At 54.3% G+C, this 16219-nt stretch overlaps 6 protein-coding genes across 6 annotated transcripts; 3 read left to right on the top strand and 3 right to left on the bottom strand.

The window, feature by feature from the left end:
• Positions 1-1850: 1850 nt before the first annotated feature.
• Positions 1851-2747, top strand: Z520_04675 (uncharacterized protein; the record flags this gene model as incomplete). The annotated part of the gene is made up of 1 exon (XM_016775179.1): positions 1851-2747. One exon carries the CDS (start codon positions 1851-1853, stop codon positions 2745-2747), a length of 897 nt encoding a protein of 298 aa, XP_016634159.1.
• A 1073-nt stretch (positions 2748-3820) lies between these two features.
• Z520_04674 (uncharacterized protein) lies at positions 3821-6061 on the top strand (the record flags this gene model as incomplete). The annotated part of the gene is made up of 3 exons (XM_016775178.1): positions 3821-3851; positions 3912-4312; positions 4976-6061. The coding sequence occupies 3 exons, from the start codon at positions 3821-3823 to the stop codon at positions 6059-6061; spliced, it is 1518 nt and encodes a 505-aa protein (XP_016634158.1).
• Positions 6062-6772: 711 nt separating this feature from the next.
• Z520_04673 (uncharacterized protein) lies at positions 6773-8429 on the bottom strand (the record flags this gene model as incomplete). The annotated part of the gene is made up of 2 exons (XM_016775177.1): positions 6773-8124; positions 8231-8429. The coding sequence occupies 2 exons, from the start codon at positions 8427-8429 to the stop codon at positions 6773-6775; spliced, it is 1551 nt and encodes a 516-aa protein (XP_016634157.1).
• A 488-nt stretch (positions 8430-8917) lies between these two features.
• Positions 8918-10033, bottom strand: Z520_04672 (uncharacterized protein; the record flags this gene model as incomplete). The annotated part of the gene is made up of 1 exon (XM_016775176.1): positions 8918-10033. The coding sequence occupies one exon, from the start codon at positions 10031-10033 to the stop codon at positions 8918-8920; it is 1116 nt and encodes a 371-aa protein (XP_016634156.1).
• A 992-nt stretch (positions 10034-11025) lies between these two features.
• Z520_04671 (uncharacterized protein) lies at positions 11026-13986 on the top strand (the record flags this gene model as incomplete). Its single annotated transcript, XM_016775175.1, has 1 exon — positions 11026-13986. The coding sequence occupies one exon, from the start codon at positions 11026-11028 to the stop codon at positions 13984-13986; it is 2961 nt and encodes a 986-aa protein (XP_016634155.1).
• A 442-nt stretch (positions 13987-14428) lies between these two features.
• Z520_04670 (uncharacterized protein) lies at positions 14429-16059 on the bottom strand (the record flags this gene model as incomplete). The annotated part of the gene is made up of 2 exons (XM_016775174.1): positions 14429-14572; positions 14671-16059. 2 exons carry the CDS (start codon positions 16057-16059, stop codon positions 14429-14431), a joined length of 1533 nt encoding a protein of 510 aa, XP_016634154.1.
• Positions 16060-16219: the final 160 nt, after the last annotated feature.

The raw sequence follows: 16219 nt of genomic DNA, 5'->3' as shown, positions 1-16219 counted from the left end.
GATAGGGAAGGCCTTGGTCCATGCTCGATATAGGAAATGCAAATCCTCTACCACAGGCGTCAGCCTTAGCTACTCCGGCCCATATACGAACACGTGAGCTTCGCAGCCTCGTGATATTCGGGGGCCTGACTGGATCACGGGCGTTGGATAAACGGACTCGCCGTTGCGAAGAAGTAAGATCTTGGCAGCTTCGAATGCCAATACGAGAATAGGCCAGTGAGAAATCGGGGATAGCACCAATCATTATTCGGAAGATCTCATACGGTACCTGATCGGAGGGTGTGCACCGATCAGGCGGCGAGGAGGGATGCTGTGATGAGGCGGAACGGACCTTCTGACCGACTGACTGGGCTGCGCGCTCGGCTGAAGATGCGGTATACGATGGGGGAAAGGACCCTTTACAGTTTGTGGCCAGGAACGGGTCCGGATTGAACGATAGGGCTGTAGGCTTCTGGAGGTGTCGGTCAGGGCCCGGTGGTGGGCATCCGGTCAGTGCGGTCATTGCAGAGGCATCATGGTACATGTCGTCGAGCTGCTCAGCGAGAGGGATATTGATCATATCGGGAAATGCGCAGAGTGATGCCAAGTCGAGATACTGGTGCAGCCGTGCAGCCGCGCAGCCTAAGTTTCCAAGGTTGCTACCTAGGTATGTATCTGCGGTCAGCATAGCCCCGCCCAAGCGCCCTAGACCCTGCGGCCTGTCCAATGTCGGCTCGATGATGTTCCGTTCTGAACATCAGTGCCACCTGGCCAATGACTATACATCCCTACGATAAGTACCTACCTTGGCACTTAGGTACCGAGTACCTATTGGCGGTCGCTGGCGCTTTCCATGGACAGTTAGTCCCCTGCCTTTTCCTGGGAGGACGGCGGTGCTTATGCTTATCAAACTCGCGGGCCTCACGAAAATAGCATATCCGAGCCAATGCCTTCTGCGCCTTCTACGCCTTCTGCGCCTTCCTCCTTGTCGTTCGTCCCCTTCGCCTCCGCTTTGCCGGCTCGCCGTCTTTTGCCGCTCTCCGTACCGAGTAGGTACTTTCCAGCCTCCTCCCTTGACTTAGTCACCGTTCTTCTGGATCACTATTTGCTCTGATCCCTGCCTATACACATGTTCCGAGGCCGAGGTTTTGGTCCTTCCGTGCCTGGTAAGAAGCTGCGGTGAATCCCTCTGGCCATGGGTGACCGCACAGCAACGCGTGAGCACTAACCCTTCCCTAGATAGGGTCCAGCGCAGCGTTGTGTTGCGCGCGCACGGCGAGGAGGGGTCATGGGTGAAGCTCTCTAGCCAAGAATGATGCGCAGCACTCGTGAGTGGCTGTTTCCTTTCCCATGTCCCTGACACCCTGTCTTTTCATGACCATCATGACCCCGTAATCCTTGTATAGGCATCATGCTTCATTTGGATTGTTGTTGGTCTTTTTGCTTCCCGAATCTCTACGTGCCATGGGTCTCGACCAATCCCCGATATCCACAGTAAGCAGAGCTCCCGCTGGCGCATGCAGCGACCTGGCCATACATGCCACGCTAGGGCTTCTAATCAGGTACGTTACAGATTTGGTGGTTGCTGCCACAATCCGCGGACATCGCAATCACGCCGCAAGATGCGCGAAAGAAGACATACATAAAAGACCTCACACGCTCCTTCCAACAGCTCTTCATTCTTTCATTCACACATTAAACAACACAACAAACCAATCAATTCTTTCCTTTTTTTTTTATTTCCTATTTTTTCTTTCCTTACTGTTATCACACATTCTTTAGCATACAAGCTATACCAACTACATTCTACCTTCTAATCCAATCACTTACTAAACAAAACCCCCGATCAAATCAACTATCCGACCAAAAAAATGCATTCTAAGTCGCTTCTCGTTGCTGCTTTCGCTGGCGCCGCCGCCGCCACTCCTCTTGGAACTGGCTCAGGCTGGCAATCAAGCTCGTCCAGCAGCTATGCCCCTTATCCCACCAGCACTGGAGACTATTCGATGACCACCAGCTACTACAGCGCGCCAACCAGCTACTCGACCTCCACTAGCAGCTACAGCAGCGCCGGCTGGGGATCCTCGTACTCCTCCTCCACCTCGGTCGCCGCCAACCCAGTCCCAACCGAGGGCACCATCGCCAAGCTCCTGACCGAGGACAGCCGTGTTGCGCGATTCAAGGAGATCCAGTCCGAGGTCGCATCGGGCAACCTCGCGCTCAAGTTCGACTTCAACCCTGCTGCCAACCCCGGTGTTACACCAGGCAAGGGCGGCCAAGTCGATCTCGCCAACCGTGCCAACTTCCCCATCCTGACGGACCTGGGCATCTCCGCCGCTGGCATCTTCTTCAACCCTTGCGGCCTGAACACCCCGCACATCCACCCTGACGCGACTGAGTTCTTCACGGTGGCCACGGACAGCAACATCACCACGGGCTTCGTGCTCGAGAACGGCCTGACAACCGAGTTCACCACCGAGCTGACCCAGTTCCAGGGCACCGTCTTCCCCATGGGCTCCATCCACTTCCAACAGAACAACGACTGCTACCCGGCCGTCGCCATCGCCGGTCTCAACTCTGAGGACCCCGGTGCCAGCTCCATCGCCCAGAACTTCCTCATCAACACCGACTCGGCCGTTGTTGATGCCACCCTGGGTTTCCCCAAGCAGATCGACGCCAACAACTTTGCCCAGTTCAAGGCCAACATCCCCCCTCCGTTGGCTCTTGGTGTCGAGGAGTGCTTGATCCGCTGCCACATCAGCTACTAAACAATCCACCAGTGGTTTCTTCAAGCTTCCTGATCCAGTCCCTTCGCAAGCGGGAAGCATGGCACGCAACAAAAAGGAGCAACTAAGAATCTGGGTGATGGGATGATGGAAGAGGAATAAAAACGGGTCCCGAATGGGAACCTTGGGTTGTCAATCATTTTTTATCGGGCATAGCGACTGGCGTTTGTTTTTGACTCATTGACGACAAAGTAGCTTATCTACATACGAGCATTAGATAGCATTTATATTTGAAATCGGGTTTTATCATCCAGAAACCTTGCTCGCTTCCTTTTCTCTCTCTTTTGGATCAAACTGCCTGGATAAGAAGGCAATCCTAGCGGAAAGGCCGAGGATCTCGCATGTGCTCGTAACACAGTGCCGGAGAAGTTGTATCCTTTAGTGCCTGCGCCAAGGGTCAGATGGGGAATTTACGGACAGAATCAGAAGTTGCATATAGTCGGCATCAGGCCGGTGTTGAAATGCGTCGATCCGCCCCCGGCCGGAAAAGTTTGGAAAACCACCTTTCTCATTCCGATGGGTCTTTTCCCCAAATCATCTTGCGGCGGCGGGCTTGTACGGTTGTGGCGCTGGCCACTCACCCACCCACCCGAGTCTCCGACGACTTGTAATTACCTACATACAGTACGCTGAATCAGGAAAGTGCGGGTGAACTCAACTGGGTAAGAGAGTATCATCACCGCTAACTAGCTGATTACACGAATTTGAACGTGGTGTTTCGGGGTCGTGGGAGAGACGTACCTACCTACCTAAGGTAGGTATCTAGCTCGCTGAATGTCGACATAAATGGCAGTGGGCAAGATGTCCCTCATGATGTTGTGTCTCTCGCGTGTACACATATATATGTGTGTGCTATCGCACTGGGAGACCTGAGCTGTTCGACGAGCGTCTTGAAGCTTTGCATCAGAGTTGTTCCCTCCTATATCCCAGTCTTGATTTCCGCAGGATAAAAAACAGTCACAGTCGACATGTCGGTGTCTAGTGAGTTTATGAGTCTCTTCTTCAATTGTCTCTCCTCTAACGTGCGGACAATAGCAGGATCCCTTGTCCCTCAAATGCTTCCCGTAACAGCCACGTTTGCTCCAGGTACATCTCTGCTATTCACCCATGGCCCCCCATGGGCTCAGGCTGACGAAGACATTTTAGCCTTCGCTGTCTACTACGCCCTCCTCAACCTCCGTGTGAGCATGGTGCGTGTGTCGTGCAACACCATGATGGGCACCGATGCCGCGAACAAGAGCAGCAAGAGTAGTCAATCATCCTCGGCCTTAAAACCCGACTACTCCAACGATCTGCTCGTCAGCGCCCGCTGCCACGCCAACTTCGTCGAGAACGTGCCGTATGCGCTCCTCGTTGCGTCCTTTGTCGAATTGAACGGCGGAAACACCCGGTTCTTGACGGCCTCGTTGGCCGCGCTGCTGTTCTTCAGGGTCGCGCATGTCGAGTTCGGGTTGAAGGCCAAGGACTCGATGGGCTGGGGAAGGCCGGTTGGATACTTTGGCACGTTGGGTTTCGTGGTCGGTATGAGTTCTTATGCGGCTTGGTTGGTGAGGGGTCACTGGAGAGGATGAAGTGACGAGATCGTGTGCTGCCTTGAGTTTTTGTCTCTCAGATCTCGTGCATATCATCGAGAAAATGGGAAGGTGGAAGGAGCAACTTCTCTTGCCTCCTGAATCTTGACATGTTCTCCTCAGCTCGTCTTCTTTCCCTTGCAGTCCAAACCACTCAAACTCTCCTCCGAAGCCGCATGTCTTTCCCTTCATGGCCTACCCGCAGAACACATTCGCTCCTTCGAGATCCCTATCGAATCCCGACATATCGCTATCATCCTTTCGATCCATCTCCAGCGCCTTGTCTTCACCTCCACCGCTCCCGCTCCCGCCGCCGCCCAAGCCACGGCAAAAGCCCGAGCCTGAGTCTGCAGTGTCGGAGCCATCCTGTGCATTCCTCTGTACCGTCTGCTGGACCGAGCAGAAATCGTTACCACATACTTTCGGTCTGGAGGGCCGCATTGTGTGTGCTGACTGCTGGAGATGGATCCACAACATGAGCATCTGCTGGCGATGTGGAGAGGTCGTTTTTCGAAAGACTGATGCAGTCAATTTCGGATGGTGCTAGTGGCATTGGGGTTGCTTCTCTTGCCTCATTTGCGCAGTAGGGCCGAAGAGGAGCAAGCTCACCGTGAACAGCACTCGCTGACGGTTACACAGTCTCCCCTGTCTCCTCCTCCCTATCTTGATTGTAATTGTGAGCCGCACAAGCATGGAATGATTGTCAAGGACCCGCCCGTCTGCTCCCGTTGTGCCGATCAGCCAGAGTCCCTCGCAAAGCTTGAGCAACATGTGAGAGTCCCGAGGAAAGGCTCCGACAGCGTCTTGCCACCCAAGGGATTGTTGGATGGAGCGTCTTCGAGACTGTCATTGACAAACCCACTGGATCCGGAGGCCAACAGGCTCGGGAATGTAAGTCAAAGACATCAAATGCCTACACCATGGATGACTCTTCTGTCTTCAGACCGGCGTGGAGAGCCCTTTGGAACTCCTCTGCAGAAGCAAGGCAGAGCATATTCCACGTCGTTCACCACAGCGCCTCAGTCCCCCGGAGTCATCCATGGGGTATCTCGTCCAGAATTTTCACGTCTGCCTCGGCCAGGCTTGTCGAAACGCCTGCCCATACTATCGCCAGAGTCAGTGGCCGCGTCGCACACTCATTTGGTCGAGCAGATTCCTGCAGGATCCTCGAACCATCAAGAATTCGAAGCTTCACCTCCGACACAATCAAGCGCCTCGCCTTCTCAGTGTTTACGCACGCCAGCATCCGATTACGCCGATAGGTCGCAATCCGACGCGAGGAGTCGTATACGACGCAGCATCTCAACCACCAAAGCGATAAATCCTTTCCGAAGATCTTCCACGGCCAAGTCAAGTCTCGCACCTGCCGAATCATGCGGTCCAGCAAAGATGCATACTCCACAATCTTCCCAGGACAATGTCCCCGGCAGAGCCCCCTTCTTTAAAGATCTTTCAGCTTTCTTCAACTTGCGTTCCAAGGCTGGAAAACCCAGTCCCCCACGCCGCTTCAGCCCTGTAAGCACGAGAGCCAACGAGAGCGGAAGCAGCCTGGATCGGGCATGTCAGAGGTGCGGTGTGGACATGTCTGACTGGTGGGTACGGCGCCAGTCGGGTGCGCAGAGTCGTGATAGCGAGGGTGATCGAGGCCGTCCTGTGGATCGGATCTGCGAGAGTTGCAAGGCCGCTGGCACGGTGGCCAGGGCAATGCCTGGAGCATGGGACTGATGGACACCGTTGTTGCTTGCTGCTCAAAGAACGAAGGTCTCTTGGCCGTAGGAAAGCGCTCGAGCAGAGCATCAGCGAAGAGACAACGCTGTGCAAGGAATATTTCATCCAGACGCCTGTTCTGATTCCGAAGATACGGCGAGGCCGACAACCGCATGAATCTAGTTTTCAGACTGCAGCCAATGGCCCGTATCGCTCCTCATCCGCCAGTGCCCGCGTGATATTGCCGTGAACAGCACAAAAGAAGAATGAAGGTGAACATAACTGTAGAAAGAGCAGTGTACAAACGGAAAAAGAGCCCTTCTGTTACATGTGTTTTCTCATTAGTATCTAAAGTTAATATTTTTTTTTATTTTTTTTTGGTGGGCCTTCCGAGCATACATGAACATTGAAACTTTTTGACCTACATACATACATACATGGTCGCGACTCGCAAATTATTATCCACTGCTGCACGGTATGCTAGGGGAGTGCCAGGAATGGAGGCATATAATGACATTAAAGAGGATTACCTACTACATCGCAGAAATCGACCAAGGGGTGGAAAGCGTGATGGCGGAAATGTGATGGTAATATTATATATCCCGGACGATTTTCCAAAAAAAGAAATCTGCCAATCACAAGGCTTGAGAGGCCGGGATATATCTGTCGTTTTTGGGAGAATCAAAGGGAGATGAAATCAAGACGTCTTTGGGGGGGGAGGGATGGCAGTTATCGATCATCCCACCATCGCCCGCCAAACGAAGCCTGTTTGACATCATGGAGATCATTGCGCGTGAGCATCCACCCGTCAGAGTCCGGCAGGTATATCTGCGGGGTGTTGAAGCGCTTGATTTCGCTGCGCATTCTCCGATGGCCAATCCAGGTTTGGCAGTGTTTGTAGTTCCGCGCCCGGTGGCCGGTCGTCAGGACGGTCTGGTCCCCTTGGCGTGTGACCTGCCAATACATGGTGTCGATATCGACAAAGGATGGGGCGGCGGCGATGGACAGCAGTTGTAACGAGGGCAGTTCTCTGTGCAGTTGATCGAAGATGCGGATCGCCTGATTGTCGGAGACCGGTACGCAATGTTGCACGCGCCACTCGATGCGCAGGCAGGAGCTGGCGATGAAGGGAGGGAATAGGCGCAGGAATCGCAGGTGCCGGAACTTGGTAAGGGCGTTCAGAAAGGCGTATTGTTCCACGTGCACGTCCACCCCGGGGATCGCTGTGGGATGCCACAGATGCTCGATGTAGCCGATGTCCAACTCCAGCCGCTCGAGCTTGGGTGCGACTTTTGCCGCCGTCAGGATGTCAGTGTGGCTACGCTGGCTCTGCTTGCTGTGGACCGAAGATCGGGAATCCTCACAATGTAGCCGGAGGCGGCGGAGGTTTTTGCCCACCAGATCCGTAATGGGGATGTGGTTGCAGATCCCATCAATTTCCAGCTCTCGCAGCTCGGGCATCTCCTTGAAGTCGATCGCGAATGTGCGATCCGTCTCATTTTCAACTCTCATGCCTGGAGCTTCTGCGTAGCTGCATGTTGGGTGGTAGTGCCATGGGTCTGCATGGAGGCGCAGGGCCTGAAGTTGGACGAGCCGAGGAGCAGTCAGATAGATGAATTCGTTGATGGGCGCGGCAAATTCCCATTCGATGGAGAGTCTCCGAAGATTCGCCCACGGTATCACTGGTGAGATTAAATCGTCTATTGAGCGGCGTGGGACATCGAAAGCTCGCCGCGCGATAGTCAGTCGCAACTCAACCCATGCAGGGCTTTTTTCCAAATGTGGCGTCTTTGAGTCATCTATACTCGAGTCACCAGACAGCCAGGCCATGTGTAGATCTACGGCCACGGCTCTTGATATCGCATCGTAGGTGGCTTGATCGGACTCGGGGTATTTGAAGGGAGGTGCGCCGAACGCTCCGAGTGCGAGCTGATGGCGTTTACCAAGAGAAGCCATAGCAGTGGTTGCTTGGATCAGGTCTGGCCATGGTGAAGCTGTGTAGAGATGGTCGATAATGACTTCATATTGCTGATCATCCGGCAGCATTCTAAGCACCTCGTATGCTGCAGCTGCGGAACAGTCTAGTCTAAGACACCATTAGCTACATACGCACGAACTGATGCAGCAAAGCACAGAAAGTCACATCCGCTCATGTCTCAAAAACACAAACCCCTCACGAGTACATACCGGATGCGGCGAAGCCGATGCATGAACGGGAGACTCTCGCGGATTGCCCCAAGGTCCGCGGAATAGTGTTCGCGGTTGTCCGTAGAGCCTGCATTTTCCGAAGATTTAAAATCGGGTAGCTCGAGCGGGCGCTGAACATGCAGTGTGTGGACATAGCCAAGAAGGTGGCAGTCGTCGAGGAGGCAAACAAGAAGCCCATGTTTTCGTTGATTCAGTCGATCACGCACAACGTGGGATACGGTTCCAAAAAGTATAGGCAGTGCCGATTTCCGGAAGTGGTGCGCCACGAGAGAAAAGGGCAAAAGCGAGCTGAGTTGCCGACAACTACTCTCATAGAGCAGCTCAGCAACCAAATCTAGAACCTCTGACGGGAGTTCCACTTTTGCCTTTGTCGCGTGCCAGGAGTCGCCGGCAGAGTAAGGCAGCCTCATGGATTTGAGTGACAACATGTTTCCGGTCTGCAGACTTCAGGTTTCGACCAGTCAGAGGATTCACATGAAGTACCTGATGACCCAGATCCAGCCCGAGCAGGGATCTTGGTCAAAATAATGGGAAATCATGGATGAATCGAAACTAGTGGATAGAGTAGAGTTGAAGTTCTCCAGCCTGCCCGCCTAGACTGAGGTCACCACTTGAGGTTGGAGGGGAATGATGTCGGATTATCGTTTCTCCGTGAGGCGGGGTCGGCTATGTAGAACCAGAGGCGACCGACAATTCAGCCTCAGACAACGTCGTGGGTTTCTTCGTGGCCAGTTTTGCTAAATCAACAGAGATCCAGAGTGGGACGTGATCGCTATGCCCACGCTCTGACGCAGAATCCAAAATGTCGGTGCCGGTAACAACGTCCAGGTCGTCCACCAAGGCGTGGCTGACGATGATTAGGTCCACTCGATCACAGCTCGCACCCCAGGCACAGCCACGAGGGTGATAGGTGAACTTCTTGGTGTTCCCATGGATGTGCCTGAAGATGTCGGTTCCGCGCATGCCACTGGGTTCGTCGAAAAACTTGGCATTGAAATCGGCTCGGTTCTTGACATGTTGCAGAGGGGACGTTCGCAGGTTTGGGTGGCCGTCAATTCGGGCTCGAGCGATGTTCATGTCCCCAATCAAAATGACATGGCGGCCCTCTGCTTCGTGTTGGAGAACTTCTTCCAGCATGTGTTGATGAAAACGTAGCTTATGGTCGTGTCGGGTACCGGAGATCTGACCCGTTCCAGGATCTCGATAGGGATTAGAAGTCCCGTTGACCCAGTAGCCGTTGATGAGAACTAGACCAACCTCGTGTTCATGTATCAAGACCCGACCCTCGAGGTCCCATTCTGGCCGCCGGGTGACACGAACGCCCGAGGCGAAGTCATCTCTCAGAAAGGAAGCAACCCCGTGGACTTTGCCGCCGAATCCAGTCGCATTGTACTTGTCTCGGGGGAGAGAATAATGAACCGTATAGGTCGGTTCTCCTGCGGCGTGACCGTGATTGGCGGCTTGATGCAGCTGCCTTTGGGTTGCGACGTCTCTGGGGCTGATCTTGACTTCTTGCAAACACAGCAATTGAGGCCACTGATGGCGTTTCAGAAAAGATCGCAGCGGCGACAGGGATGTCGAGTTGAAGGACAGCGGCTTTTGAAGCAGTGGAGCGACGCCATTGACATTCCAACTGAAGATTCGAACATGGTCTGGGTTAGCAAACCATGTGCTGGCCACGTGTGTGTCTTCCTCAGCTGCCTGTGAAACTTTCCTCCTCCGTGCAGGCGGACTGATGGACCTGCCGGTGCTGCTGAGGGATCTCTTCACAGTAGCGGACATGGGCACTGAAGAAGCCGTGTCTCGATCGATAGCCTCTTAGGGCAGGTGGGCTTGGGTCCTCGTTAAGATATCCGGTGCCGATTGCTGCAGTGGTGTGAATTGGCAGGCCATATTTGCCAATACAAGGCGACGTCATGAAGGGGGCACAGGCCTGACAGGCCCACAGGCAGTACCAAGGTATTCTCTCGTGCCTAATAGGGCCAAATAGGCATCTCGGCACCCCTAGGTGGCCCCTATGCTCTTTGGAAAGCAGCTAGGGGTGCCCTCACCATCAGCGGACCGAACCGTCAAAGCTGTGATGCAGAGCTTTGAGTGGTGAATTGGACTGCTTCGGGGTTCAGGGCCTCCAGTCACTGACCCTTTGGGCTGCCCCAGAGCCACCTAGAGCCCGGTCCAGCTATTAGTAGTCGACTCCTCAATTGCGCTTGACAGTTGATCTGCAAGGTCTCCCAGGTCTCTTGTCTCGTTTAGGCAGGAGAGCAACACAGCCTTCTTTCCGGCAAAGCTCCGAGTCGCCAGCTTGCTGAGCTTGGGGATCAGAGCCCCATCCGTTTGTGGTTCCGTTTGTGGTGGGGGTGATGATGGTTATGGTCGAAGGGGAAAATAGGAGGCGCGCTCTCGACAAACGGTTGCGCATTTCTCATATACCTCTTCTATCTCAATCGTATTGCCGCTGACAATTGTCTCATAGGCGTCCTGCTTTACTTGATTACTCGAATGCGCATGTTCGTGTTCTCTGACGTGAGCAGTGAAGTCGTCCTTGAGCTCAAAAGACAGAACGCGGCACGCGTGGACCTATATCGGCTACCATTCAAAGTCTATCAAGGCTCGCTCTATCGGAGTTGAGCACTGGTGGCAGCTTTCCTATCAGTCACTAGCTATTCCTTCCCAGGTCAGTTAAAATACCTCTTCGGCACCGATAGTCTTCTGATCTTGACAGACTTCCTCATATCTCGTGCCCAGCAGTCTGTTCACCTACCACCTTATCAGCCATGGCACCTCAGCCAGAGCTCTATCCTACCCTGCACCGAGTGCGCGATCTCGAAACTGCGGGCATCGAGGACCTGCAACAGATCATTCAGACATTCCCCGTCATTGACAACCATGCCCACAACATGCTCACCGAAGAACATGCCTATGGCAGCGCGGAATATCCTTTTGAGTGCATCACTTCAGAAGCTCAGGGACACGCTCTGACGGATCATGTCCACACCAGCCTCTCTCACATGCGCGGAATCAAACACCTGGCAGAATTCTACCAGTGCCCAGAAACGCTCCAGGATGTCAAGGCTGCCCGATATGAGTGGGTGCGCAGAGACTATCCCGGTCTGATCAAAAAATGCTTTGAGGGAACACATGCGATCATGATGGACGATGGACTCTCGCCCGAGATTATCCATTCTTTTAAGTGGCACAGACAGTTTGTGCCCACAGTGTCAAGGATCGTGAGGATCGAAGCCGTTGCAGCGGAGCTGCTTGAACATCTCGCTCACGCAGCGGGCTTTATGAGGGTCGGTCTGGACGCCGATTGGGATATCAGCCAGACAGAGAGCTTCTTGGTCCGCTTCAATACCGTCTTCAGAAATCAGATTCGCACGCTGGCCAACGATCCAGATGTCCGGGGCTTCAAGTCAGTCATCTGCTATCGTTCGGGTCTGGACATCGGCCTCGAGAGCAGGAAGAACTTTCGGCCTCATCAGTCTCTGACCGAATCATCTCTGTTACAGTCGTTTCATGAATTCCTGCAGAAGGCTGTCCGCGATCACAGGTATCGCATCCAGCAAAAGGAGGTCAATGACTTCTTGGTTGTCGCTGTCTGTGACGTGCTGGAAAAGCTTGTAGACACAGACGGCGAGAACCTGCCCTTCCAGTTCCACACCGGTCTCGGTGACACAGATATCGACTTGGTCAAAGCAAATCCGGCGTATATGCAGCCCCTAATCGAAGCATTCCCCCAGGTCGACTTTGTCATCCTTCATTCGTCGTACCCATACACCAGGGAGGCAGGTTACCTCGCAGCCAACTATTCCAACGCTTGGCTCGATATCGGAGAAGCGTTTCCCATGCTCTCTCGTGAAGGCGAGGAGTCTGTGCTACGACAGGCGCTCGAGCTGACACCAAGCTCTAAGATTCTGTGGAGCACGGACGGACACTTCTATCCCGAGACATACTGGCTGGCCAACAAGCACTTCAGAGAAGCGCTTGAGAGATTGCTTACTTCCTATATTGCTGCGGGTGATGTGACCGTCGCTCAGGCCATCGACATCGCTGTCGATATTATGTTCTGGAACTCAAATCTACTCTACAAGCTTGACGAAGAGCGCAAATATCCCGAGCTGCTCCGAGCTTGTGGCAGAGAAGCCGTAGACAGCATGCGTACGCTTGTGAATGGTGGTTCGAAAGCTCCCTCTTTCAAATCATACGCGAGCACGGCTGTCGCGACTACTGCGGGAGGTGCGTCGTCATCAGCAACTGCAGCTGCTGCAGCACGACCCGGGGCATCTCTGAACGCCGCGTCTCTGTCATCGTCGACTCTTTCGCTCCCTCTCCGGTCTGGGAGTGCAAGTGCGCCTTCAGGTCAAAACTCCACTGCTATCTTTGCGCAGAATGTGACCATTTTTGATGCCTTTATGCAAACAAATCCGGGCATCAAGTGGATGTGGGTTCAATATCTGGACTACACTGGCACTCTTCGTAACCGCATGATGAGCGTCCAACAATTCAAAAAGCAGCTGTCAACAGGAAAAGCTCTCTGTTGTACGACTGCGCTGACGCGATTGATGCAGGACGACTACCCTGCAACCGGATGCTCGGCTACCGGCCAATTTCTCATGATTCCAGACCTGTCGACCCTCTCGTTGAACAAGGGTATCTCATCTCCGTCCGCCACTGTTCAGACATGGTGGATGGCAGACTCGGAGCAAGTACCCCTTGTTGAGCACTTCGACCGCTGTCCTCGCTGGCTGCTTCAGTCTCAAGCTGACGCTCTCAAGTCAGAGTTCAACATCTCCATGCTGATGGGCTTCGAACTCGAGATCATCTTCATGAAGCCGGTTCTGAACGAAACAAAATCCGATTTTGTGGAATTCGAGCCGTTGCATATGGTTCATTCGTGGTCAAACATGACATATCAACAGCTCGATATGTTACCGATTATTGAAGAAATCGTTGAACATCTGGCCGATCTCGACATTCACCTTTCCCAATTCCATTCTGAAGCCGCACCGGGACAATGGGAGTTTCCCTTACCAGCCTTTGAACCGGTAAAGGCCGTCGACGTCTTGTTCAAGGCCAAAGATGTTATTCGCAATGTCGCCAAGAAGCACGGCCTGAAAGCAACGTGCTATCCACGTCCCTATTCGTTCAGCCCGGGCAGCGCCAATCATGCGCATTTCAGCATCAACGGACCCGGTGATACGGTCGAAAAGTATGAAGCACCCTTCCTCGCGGGCGTTTTGGAACATCTCCCAGCACTGATAGCGTTCTTGTTGCCGTTTGAGGAGTCGTATCAACGCGTCAATGCTGGAATCTGGGCAGGTGGAGAGTATGTATGCTGGGGAACGCAGAACAAGGAAGTCCCCTTGCGGAAATGTGGACCTGGGCACTTCGAGCTCAAGACGGTTGATGGCATGGGTAACTCTTATCTGTCCATGGCCGCTCTCCTGGCCTCGGGACTCCATGGTCTTCGCCAAGATCTCAAACTTCAGCACGGGGATTGTACCGGAGACCCGACAGGAATCGGCGAGGAGGAAAGGCAGAAACTCGGCATTACCACGCAACTGCCTAACACATTGGAGAAGAGTCTCAAAGCCTTGGACCGGGACAAAGTCTTACGACGGTCTCTGGGGTATGCGGTCGTTGACGACTATATTGCCATCTCGGAGAGTGTGATGGCCAAGTTGAGGGGCTTTGGTGATGAGAAGAGACGGTTGTGGTTGATGGCCCGGTATTGATGAGGGGATTGGGAGTTTGAGACAGGCTGATAACATCTAATCTGCTTTTTGCAATCGGAAGCGAGACATACCAAGTCGTTAGGATCGTGGTGACAGCAAGAGATTGATAGATAGCATAGCATTGCTTAGCTATGGATTCTCAATGCAAGTTACAATCGTACACATTGCATGTTATGTATGTCATTGCGTGATTCGAATGTACCAAGTACCGCAGTGGGAATGAATCCATTCTCTTATACACGGTCTCACTACACTCCTGGCCATGAACAGTATCATACTCAGCCAGTCTCTCTCTGCTCCTCCCTCCTCTCTCAAATAAATATCCTCAACCCGGTCCCACTCACACCCAAAAAGGATGTTTCAAGCTTTCCTCCACTCCCACCCTCTCACCCCTTTGCTCTGTCCTGTCCGCTCCCGTCTGCAAGAGTTTTGTCGGGAGGTCCTAATACTGCCCATCAATAGTGAAAGTGCCCGTCTTGGAGATCAGGTACTCGTTGACGGCGACGTCCTTGCCGGACTCCTTGCCGTAGCCGCTCTCCTTGATGCCGCCGAAGGGGGACTCTGCGGCGGAGGAGTTGCCGGTGTTCTATACGAGGAAAGAGAGGTTAGGAAGGAAGAGATGAAAGAGTAGAAGAGAAAACAAAGGGTGTGGGGAGGGGGGAAAAAGAGAGAAGATGAACTTACCAATCCAATCATACCGGCCTCCAAGTTCTCCAGCATCCTCCACAGACGATCCACGTTCTTTGTAAACGCATAACTGGCCAGGCCCATGGACGTGTCGTTGGCCCACCTCACGGCCTCTTCTTCCTTCTCGAACTTGAAGATACCCGTGACGGGCGCGAACGTCTCCTCTTTGGCGAGCAGCATCTCCTCATTCATGTCGGCCAGGATGGTCGGGTCCATGAAGTATCCGCCGACGCCCTTTCCGGCGCCCGCGCCCTCGTCCGCCGTGGAGCCCTTGTGCGCCTTGCCCGTGCCCAACAAAAGCCTGGCGCCGTGCTTGACCGCGTCGGCGGCCTGTTCTTGTGCCTTGGCGAGACCTCGAGGGGTGGTGACGGGACCCATGGTGGTGCCCTTTTCGGCGCCGTGGCCGACCTTGAGGGTTTTTGTCTTTTCGACCAGCATCTGCGTGAATTTCTCGTACACCCCGGACTGCACGTACAGGCGGTTGGCCGAGATGCAGGCCTGGCCCGCGTGGCGCCATTTCAGGGCCATGAACTGCGCGAGGGCCTGTTCGAGGTCGGCGTCGTCGAAGACGATGAACGGACAGTTGCCGCCCAGCTCGAGGGTGCATTTTTTCAGGTTCTTGGCGCACAGTCCCGCAACGATCTTGCCTACGCGCGTGGATCCCGTGAATGTCACCTTCTTGGTCAGCGGGTGCACGCACATGGCCTCGCTGAGCGACGGCGTGTTCTCGAGACTGGTGGTCAGGACGTTGAACACGCCCGGAGCGAACCCGGCCTTGGTCGCCAGGTACGCCAGGCTCAGGCAGGTCAGGGGCGTCTCCGGGGACGGTTTGACCACCATGGTGCAACCGGCCGCGAACGCCGCGCCGGCCTTCCGCAGGATCATGGCGATGGGGAAGTTCCAGGGCACGAGCGCCACCGCGACGCCGATGGGCTGCTTGATCACAAACGTCCGTCGGTTCGGCGCTGAGGGAGTAAACACCGATCCCTGGATGCGTTCCGCCTCGCCCGCGAACCACCACGTGAAGCCCAGCGAGTAGTCGAGCTCGCCGACGCTCTCGGCCAGCGGCTTGCCCGTCTCGTACGTCAGGATCTGCGCCAGGTCGTCCTTGTTGGCCGTGATGAGGTCGTGCCATTTCATCAGCAGTTGCGCCCGTTTGCGCGGGTTCAGCACCTTGTACTCCTGGAACGCCTTGTACGACGACTGGATCGCCGCGTCGACGTCCTCGACTGCATTGTCCGGGCACGAGGCAAAGGTCTTGTCTGAGCCCGGGTCGACAATGTCGAAGCGCTTGCCGCTCTTGGCCTGCACCCACTCGCCGTGCACGTACGAGTCCTGGCGCAGCAGGTCCGGGTCTTTTAGTGAGAAGGGGAGGCTGGGTGCCATGGCTGTTGACCTCGGGGGGAGTATAAGATGAGTCGTTTGGCTACGCGGTTGGGAGGTGATGATTCAAGTCGACAGCATACAGCGTTGGAACGACACAACTCACGCGGGGGTTTATGGGAAAGGGAGTAGACCCGCGAGGGACGTGGTTGTTTTGTAATAT

Source organism: Fonsecaea multimorphosa, assembly GCF_000836435.1.
Source record: "Fonsecaea multimorphosa CBS 102226 unplaced genomic scaffold supercont1.7, whole genome shotgun sequence".
NCBI lineage: Eukaryota > Fungi > Ascomycota > Eurotiomycetes > Chaetothyriales > Herpotrichiellaceae > Fonsecaea > Fonsecaea multimorphosa.
This window is presented reverse-complemented; position numbering and strand designations above follow the sequence as displayed.